The 9,331-nt window shown below is 41.8% G+C and overlaps 1 protein-coding gene across 1 annotated transcript; it reads left to right on the top strand.

Annotated features, from left to right (window-relative positions):
• The first annotated feature begins 267 nt into the window (after positions 1 to 267).
• Positions 268 to 7,778, top strand: C4H6orf62 (chromosome 4 C6orf62 homolog). The gene is made up of 5 exons (XM_071554948.1): positions 268 to 2,481; positions 4,329 to 4,505; positions 5,093 to 5,215; positions 5,899 to 6,033; positions 6,488 to 7,778. The coding sequence occupies exons 1-5, from the start codon at positions 2,353 to 2,355 to the stop codon at positions 6,611 to 6,613; spliced, it is 690 nt and encodes a 229-aa protein (XP_071411049.1). The 5' UTR covers positions 268 to 2,352; the 3' UTR covers positions 6,614 to 7,778.
• Positions 7,779 to 9,331: the final 1,553 nt, after the last annotated feature.

Here is a 9,331-nt window from a genome sequence, read left to right as displayed (position 1 = left end):
GTGGGCACCACGCGGGGCGTGCGGCCGGTTACACTCGGGCCCCCGGGGGAGGGGAGGAGGGAAGAGCAGGCAGCGCCACCCCGATTGCTGGCGTGCCGGCGGCTCGCAGACGCTCCAAGCCGCTGCAGTGCTCTCCTCCCTGTTCCTCCAGACAGCGCTTGTCGGTGGCTGCGGTGGCTGAACCCTCCTGCCGGGAGGACAAGATCGCGCCCCCCCCAGGGGCGCAGGCGCTTGGTACGCGCCGGCAGTGCGGGGCAGGGCGGCGCCTGTGTGACTCAGGCGCTGCCATTTTGAGGGGTCGGTGGTGGCCGCGCAGCTTCGCTCCGCGCTCGCTCCGTGCCGAGGCACAGGCGCTCCCGCACCCTCCCGCCGTCGCCTCCGAGGACGCCTGGGCGAAGAGCGGCTATCCTCAGCCCTTTCATCCTTCTCCCGGCCGCACCCGTCCTTCTCCACCGCCGCTCCGGGATTTCTGTGCCCGCCGCCCTTCGCCGTAGGAGCCACTAGCGCAGAGACTGCGTCCTCCTCCTCGTTCCGCCGCCGCCTTCGCCTCTTCCTCCTTCTCTTCCTCTCTCTGCCACCATTTCCCCACTCCCCGGCTCCGGGGCGCTGAGCTAGACTATGGGGACCAGGTCGGGGCCGAGCAGCGGCAGAGCGGGCGGCCCGGTCACCGTGTCCCCTGCGGCAGGGATGGGGGGGCTCCGCGGCTTCGTGGCTTTATCTTGACATGGCTCCTCTCCGTGCTGCCAGCAGCGCCGCCGCCTCCTCCTCCACTGCTCCTCCTGCGCCCGCCGGCTGCGGGTAGCAAGCGGGTCACGGCCCCGGGCTCTCGGCCGAGCCTCTCAGTCTCTTGCTTAACCGGGGGGGGGAAGTTTCGGGAGGGGTTCCTTTTGTTTTGTTTCTGTTTTGCTTTCTTTTTTTCCTGTCTCTCCAGAGAGAGAAGGAAGTGGAATACTTTTCCCACTTTCTCTTAACCTGGTCCGACGAATTTGCTAACCTAAAAACTTTTTAACCCCGACTAATCAAACACCAGTGGTGGGGGAAAAATGTCTGGAGAGAGGAAGAAAATAACCTGATAATTAGGGATTTGCTTTTTTTTTTTTTTGGAGGGGGGAGAGTGTTTTAGAGGTTTAAAATTGCAACCTAGATTTGCAATTAAGAAACCCCAAACCTCACTAAAAGTTCTGACACCGAAAAGCAGGAGCAGAAAAACCAAAGCCACTCCATGTTGTCCGAGTCGTGGCCATGAAGTGAGAGGGGAGAGCCGCGGTGCTGCTGTGGGTGTCGCCGCCCCGGGCGCTGCCGCCCTGTTCGCAGAGAGCCCAAGGGAAGGAAAGCCACGAGCGCGGGCCATGCACAGCCTCGGCTGACCGAGCAGCAGCAGCAGAGAGAAGGATCCCCGGGGGATCAGCAGCCCAGGGAGTGTATGAGGTGTCAGGGGATGTAGGGCTCTCCCACTGTTAGGGAGCTCGGGTTTGGGGCACTGATTGGGGTTTTAGCCTCTAGGTGAGATAATACTGTCCTGTGAATCCCTGTCCGCCCTTTGTCAATGGCCATCATGATCCCTCTCCTCTTTGGCAGCAGCAGCCTCAGGGCAATGATGAGTAGGATGAAGTTAGAAATGACTCCGCTGTCTTTTCTCTTTGCTCCCCTGCGAACCAGCGCTGTGTTGTCTGTAGTTTATTTTGTTGTTGTTGGCAGAGAAATGTCATACTTCCCGGGTTGTGCACTCTTCCTTTGCACCCTTTTCTCTGCTCTCCACCAAGTGTAATAGTTTTAAAGAAAAAGACGGGCAACATAGCAATAGTGGAAGGCTGAGAATAATAATCAGTTGAGTCATGAATCTGGCTGGGGTAAAACGCAATTTCTAATTTCAGCTTCGGGTTTTTTTTTTTGTAAGCAGAGCTAAAGTACCCCCCCATGGATTGGGCTTGTGCCAGTTGCTTTTTATTGTACACATAAATTGTGATAAGATTTCTTTGGGGCTTGTTTTGTTTTTGTTTTGTTTTTTGGGTTTTTTTATTATTATTTTTTACATTCTTACCCAATTATTCTGTGGCTAAACTGTTCAAATTTTTGTCTTCAAAATTCTTAAGTTTTTTTTTTCTTGATTTATTGTAAAACCTCTAGTCCAGCCATGGCTGGACAACTACTTACTTTGTTTCCTGACCCCTCCAATACGACATTTTCGTAAATACTGCCTGAGGTGCGGTTTTGGGTTACATTAGCGTTTGATCTGTTCAGTCGTATTAGCAGGAATCAAACGACTTGTTTCTGTTGTACTTGAGTCTTACGAAAAGGTGCCCACAGTTTAGCGACAGTTTCCAAAGGCTTTAGTACCACCCATATTACAAAATGGGGGACCCAAACTCCCGGAAGAAACAAGCTCTGAACAGACTTCGTGCTCAGCTTAGAAAGAAAAAAGAATCTCTAGCTGACCAGTTTGACTTCAAGATGTACATTGCCTTTGTGTTCAAAGACAAGGTAACTTGGTTTTAATGTTTCTGTGTTGCCTGTTGCATGTTAAGTGTTTTGTGCAAAGTTTTTCTGTCTGATTGCATGTTTTATCCTTACTAGATTCCACTGTTTCTTTAACATTAACTTGTTTTATTGCTACATGTCGTATTTAGTTAATCAGTATTTGTCATTTTGTCTCCTTGTAGTTTTGTAATTAGTGGGTGCCAGTTCCTCATTAAATGGTTACGTGGTAACTTGTGTTTTGGGTAGATATCTTTCAAAGTTACCACTGAAACTTGTTCGCTCCAGTTGGGGTGCGACTCGCACAGTTGTTGGCCGTGAACAGTTGAGACTTGGCTCGGCGACTGCCGAGTTTCTTCCTTTATCTGGTGAAAGCAGAAGGGAAGACCTGGCAGTTGAAGGGAGGAGTCGCAGAGTGGGATGTTGAAATGGCCCAAGTGCGCAAGCACATGTGGAACTGCTGCTACCATTTTGAAGCGGGGAGGGCAAAGAGGAAATGCCCACTTGCTTGGCTGCCTCCTCTGTCTCCAAATGCCTCGCATCCAAGTGGGGAGGGGAGCTGGGTGGTGTTTCTAAAGCTGCCTGTAGACTCCCAATTGTAGGAGAGTTTTCATGCACAGAAGGTGCTTGTAGGAAGTGAATGTTTTGAAAAAAATGATGAGGAAATGTCAACAGAGGACATAATGCAAAAATTGCATGTAGAGGAGCACTGAAATAGTTTAATTTCCTCAAAGGTATACTTTTTGCATTCACTGTAATAATTAGGTGTTTTTAATGAAGACTATTTCCCCAAAAGCTTTGAAAATCATCTTTAAAATTCCTAAGTTCAATTTGCTTTTGTTTGTCAGTTCTAGTGCAAGCAGGGGTGGATATATTGGGATATAATTTCTGTGTTCTGACTCATAGTAACAGAGATATGAGTGTCTAAGCAGTGCCAACAGTCAGATTTTCTTAGATGTCACAAGTTTGACACTTTTAATTGGAGCATTCATACTACTGTCTGGTTGCTTTATAGAAATTGGTTGCATATGCCTTTGCTTATATCACAGTGAACTGAAGTGTTCATCCCATACCAGTTTGCTTTAAAGCTCAAGTTAGCTTGGTCAGCAAATAGTTGTCTATAATGTGTGTTCTGACAGGGGCGAGTGGAGCATGATTTGATAAAATACACTTTGTCTGTCATGTAGCTCTTAAGAAGGTCAGGTCTTCTCATGAGCTGTAAGAAAGCTGTTCGAAACAGAAACTTCTAAGTGATTTTTATGTTCAGGAAAAACTTATTTCACATTCTTGCTTGAGAGATAGTGAAATATTTGTGGTGAGTGTATGTTGTTTAGCAAATTAAAATAGTCTTCCTTTGAGAGGATTATAACCTAACGTTAACTTCAGATGGGATCTCAAGCACCTGCTGTCACCAAATGTGGCATTGAAAGACTTCACTTTTCATGAAAGTTGCCAACTGAAAAAATTGAAAAATGGAAGAAAAGGTGTTACTTGATTGGCAAAGAGAAGCTTGCAGAGGGCTCTTGGTCAGCCCAAAGTCATGTATTCTACCTGATGAAGCAGCAGTTCTGTTAATGTTTAGATACAGCTTTAATGTTTACAAGATTGGTATGTAAAGCTGCATCTTTGGAGACTACAAAAACATGTTTAACTTTATAAAAAGTTGTTCATCTGATATTGTTTAATTTATAAATATTTGCATGTAAATTTTACTATGGTTTGTGCCAGAGTCCTAACCAGCATGATGTATATGTATACATTTATACAGAAAATCTTATATCCTGAAATAAATTGTTACCTATAGTTGCCTAGAAAGGATTGTAGTCTTAAAGTAATTGTGATTTTTTTTTTAGAAGAAAAAGTCAGCACTTTTTGAAGTGTCTGAAGTGATACCAGTCATGACCAATAATTATGAAGAAAATATCCTGAAAGGTGTGCGAGATTCCAGCTATTCTTTGGAAAGTTCCTTAGAGCTTCTGCAGAAGGATGTAGTACAGCTCCACGCACCCCGCTACCAGTCTATGCGCAGGGTAAGCCTTCTTTCTGCACTAGCTGAATCTTAGTCTTTCAACACTTGTGCTTTTCTTTGTGAATCTTAAGGCTAATCCTGCAGTTTTTTAATTTTATCAACTTGTTTACTCCATGAAGGTTCTGTGGCTGTGTGTTTATGGGGTCTAGTTTGAAGAGTAACAACAGCATATGTGTTTTAAAACTGTTTAAATATGTAGTGCTTAAGCTTTACCTTTCATTTGTCTCATTCAGAGATATGCCTTGGGAATTGTATTTTCTTTCCTCTGTCCTTTTGTAGGTGTGTGTTTATACTTCTTGCAATAACTCCTGCTGTACAACTAAGTGGTTTTGCTTTATGAATATTGGAAGACAGATAGTCTTTGGTAATGTTTTCTTAAAGTTGTAATTTATATTAACTGGCTACTGACACTAAAATGCAGTGGAAGGCAAGGAAAACTTTAGTTGTGTTATGAGCAATGTAAATGGAACATTACACAAGCATTGTAATAAATACCACCTCTAAATTATGTGCCTGTGTAGGTAAGTTGCTTATCTGCATCTTTGACTTAATGGAGGCAATGTAAGTGCAGAACTTTGTTGCTCACAGGATGTGATCGGCTGTACCCAGGAGATGGACTTCATTCTGTGGCCTCGCAATGATATTGAGAAGATAGTCTGTCTCCTGTTTTCTCGGTGGAAGGGATCTGATGAACCCTTTAGGCCTGTTCAGGTATTTGGCTTTGCTTCTTAACTTCAATAAGTAACTTACTCCTGGAGGGGAGGATAAGTGCTTTCCTTAAACAGTAAGTTGATACAGCATGTGACTTCTGTGGGTATTAGGAAATATGTTGTTTGTATTTATAAGTAAGTGTTTTGAATGCCAAATTCTTCCTTCCTGTCTTTACACACTATTATATTAGTCCTTCCAAAATTTAAGCCTGTGAAGGACCTTTGCAAATGATGTGTTTGTGTGGATGTATACAGTGTGTTTGTATTCATAGAAGTGGATTAGATGTGCCTCTTATTACAAAGGAATCTTTTTGTCAATATGATGGTGTCATTGAGGTTTGTATTTGGTGACATGAAAGAGGGTCTGAGACCAATGGAACCTTTGCATTATAATTTTGCCTGGAAATTGATGTAAGTAAATTGGGGTTTATATCTGCAGTTAAAGTTGTACCTTTGAATTAATACATAATTGCAATGACTAATGACACAGACTGAAACCAGGGAATTTTTAAAATGTTGCCAAGACTGATGTGTGTCATTGCTGTGGTCTCAATTCCTGTTTTCATATTCAGAAAATGAAAAAAACTAAAGTGGTTGTAAAGCCCCAGATTGAAGGAAATTAATAGGTTCCATGTGAGCTTTATCTTTAATAAATATTTTATTCCCCTACCTCACACTGTGTAGGCCAAGTTTGAATTTCATCATGGTGACTATGAAAAACAGTTTCTGCATGTTCTGAGCCGAAAGGACAAGACTGGAATTGTTGTCAACAACCCCAACCAGTCAGTATTTCTCTTCATTGACAGACAGCACTTGCAGGTAAGCTTCCTTTGTCCTCATCTTACAAAGTGTGTGTTAATTGTAAAAAGCCTCTTCTACTTGGGAATATCAATGATTTTGTTGGAAAATAGTCAAGTAGAAAAACCAATCATGCATTCACGATTGCATTTTGGCAGTTTCAGAGGAAGCATACTCTATAAATAAGGTTCACATAAAATTAATGTTCTTGTATTAAAAATTAAATAAGTTCTGAACTGGACTTGAAAGTGTTCTGGAAAAATTAAAACATTGTTTTGATTTGCGCGATAATACAGGAATAATTCAAGGGAAGAATGAATAGAGTAGTGGAAACATTCATTAGCAGTTGCAGACTAATTTTTAATTTCAGGCTGTTTATGAAACAGTGAATTTTAAATGTCTGTTGAGTCTGCCTAGTAGTCTTGAGTTAACTTTTAGTCTTAATAGCTTTTCTTTGGGTTTTCTTTGCCTATAGACTCCAAAAAACAAAGCTACAATCTTCAAGTTATGCAGCATCTGCCTGTACCTGCCACAGGAGCAGCTCACTCACTGGACGGTTGGTACCATAGAGGATCACCTCTGTCCTTACATGCCAGAGTAAGGTACTGGCCAGCAAAATGGGGAAGATCACAGAGTGCAGCAGTGGATTTTCACTTTTCTCACCACTTTATTCTTTCGGAATTTAGAACAAAATGGACTCATGTTCAGAACACTATACATTGTGAAACTTGATCATCCTGGATTTTTTTAATCATTTGTATCTCAGAACTTTGCAATTTTTTTTAGATGTTTTCTGCATGGACCTTGTGAAAGAGAGGATGCTCTGCACACTTCTGCACTGCATCAGCATCTTGCTAAAATGTGAAGGGACTGTACATTGAAACAAATGTATCTGAAAGCACAAGGTGATCATTTGTGGTGGTGTTCCCATTTGTGCTGGTCATGCCCCCTAACATCTCTAATGTTAACCATCAGTATTTGGAGGGTGAGAAGTGAATGTAACGGGTATAAAAGCCTTACAGCTTTGCTGTTAATGATTGTATCGAAGAGCACTATCATTCATTTTAATGAACGAAAAAGTGGCTATTACAATAGGAGGTTAAATGTGGGAAAGAAATCTCTCTTTATAAAAAAGCATCTCATTTAATGCATAGGCATGTTATGCCTCTTTTATGCCTCTTTTATTTTGCTTGGCCGTGTCTAAGTTTACTGGCACTTTTGTTATGGATCTCTTTCCCCAAGTTGCTGTATAACTGTATGAAGGTATTCTTTTGAGTTGGATGCATTTATACAGATGAGGCAGACCTGGAGTCTGAAGTTGCTAAAGCAGCTCAAAAAGTGGTAAAATAATAGCTGCAGAAACAATGTTGGTAGAGGATTATTTTTTCTTGAGAGTTGACTTGTAAACTTGCAGGTGAACTGTGCAGGAAATACTGGTTTCTAAAACATTTCTTATGGAAAACCCATTGAGGTTTTTTTTTTTTTCTTTTGAAACAGACATTATAAACCAATGTAAAATAGTGTTTGGAGTGTCAAAAGTTGGTTCTGGCAGAACATTTTAAGATTGTGCAATTATAAAAGGAAGACTACTGTATAGTTTTGATGACAAAGAAGGCTCTGCTTAAGAGTTGAGTACTTTACTGGAATAAAACTGCATAAGCCTGCTCCGTTTGGATAAAACTAGTGCTTACCTGTTTAAAACTTGTATTTAGCTTTTGTTTGGAATTGGAAAAAATTGGAACTTAAATAAATTAGGTGAAAGATTACTGGTTTTTTAATGAAAATTCTATTAATTGAATTTTAGTAGTGTCTTACGTCTTAATAGTGTCATCCATTGCAAACACTGAAAATGTACAGACAAAATGTTTATGAAGATTACCAAAGATTTTGGCAGAGGTGCTCTTGCCTGATTGGGCCTTTAAAAGTACCTGCCAGAAAAAATGGAATTACTAGCATCCTGTTGATTGGTACATCAGTATTTTTACTTCTTCATTTATAAGTTTCTACAGGTTAATCTAAAGCACCCTAGAAAAACACCACCTGAAAGCTCCAACTTCACTCTCATAGATGCCTTAAGTTACAAAGAAATACCTTGAAAATGCTGTTCTGAAGAATGCTAAGACTTTCTGAAATACTCAGTAACCACCACACCAGCTAATATCACTGAAAATTTTCCAGCTTTGTGGTCTCTTCCTTGAATGACCTGTGAGATACAATACGAAGGGTTCACATGAAGCTTGAGATAGGAAACAAATGCCAAACTCCTGAAACTTGAATGTTCAAGACCCTACAAAACAGGCTGTAACACAGGCTGCTCATTTGTTCCTTGTGACAGTATCCCAGAGGTAAAAAATACTATGCTTTTTTTGGAGAACACAGTTGGAATTAGATGAAACAAAAGTTTGAAATAATAATTTTGTTAAATGTGGCCTATTCTACCCAGCCAACAAACATTTTGCTTTTGCTGTGCCGTCAGAATGAGTTGATAACCATCTGCATTGTCGAAGCAGTGGGGGAAGAAAGGTAAAGGGGACCAAGAGGCTTCAGAGCGCGAGAATCTTTGAGTGTATGAGAGTTTGTCCATGTTATTTGTCATCTTTGAAGTGTGTCTCTCCCCTTAAACAGAATGGCTTTTGAGAGAAGAGATTAAACTCCTGTTCCACTCTGTCTCAGTGGAGCTTTCAGTTAGATATTAGAAAAGTTACCTCAGCAAAATGCCCTTCAGAAGTGAAGGGAATGCCCTTCAGAAGTGAAGGGAAGGGAAGCAGATTGTATTGAGCTTTTGGTTTCAGGCCCTCTTTATATCAGCTTAGTGGCTTTTTCATAGGCTTTCTTCAATGTGCTGTTTCTATGTCACAAAACTAGTGTTTCCAAAGCACAGTTTGTGGTGGTGCACACCTAATTTGGTGTTCAGTTGAGCTGTTTGCACATAAAGAGGGCTCTATTATAAGAATAGTTACTACTTGCTATCAACTGCTTGTGTGGCTCCTCTGGACTTGCTAATACCAACAATTGAAATACACTCAATATCGCAGCTGAATATGGAGTTTCACCAGGCTGCTGCTTGAGGATTTGTCATGAGAACTTGGTAAGTGCCAGTGGGGCAGAGATTCTCATGCATGATGAGAAGAAGCTTCTTAAAAGTCATGATCTGTACATGGCTGTAAAGTTTCTCACTTTTCAAGCTTCTTCAGCTGTGCAGGCATTACTTAAATACAAGATGGAATTGCTGTACAAGCATTGCCAAAACATAGTAAGCCTGTAACTAGTTTGCAGTTGATGCCCTTTGTCATGTCTGTCTCAAGAAATTCCTTCTCAA

Source organism: Pithys albifrons, chromosome 4 (assembly GCF_047495875.1).
Source record: "Pithys albifrons albifrons isolate INPA30051 chromosome 4, PitAlb_v1, whole genome shotgun sequence".
Lineage (NCBI taxonomy): Eukaryota > Metazoa > Chordata > Aves > Passeriformes > Thamnophilidae > Pithys > Pithys albifrons.
This window is presented reverse-complemented; position numbering and strand designations above follow the sequence as displayed.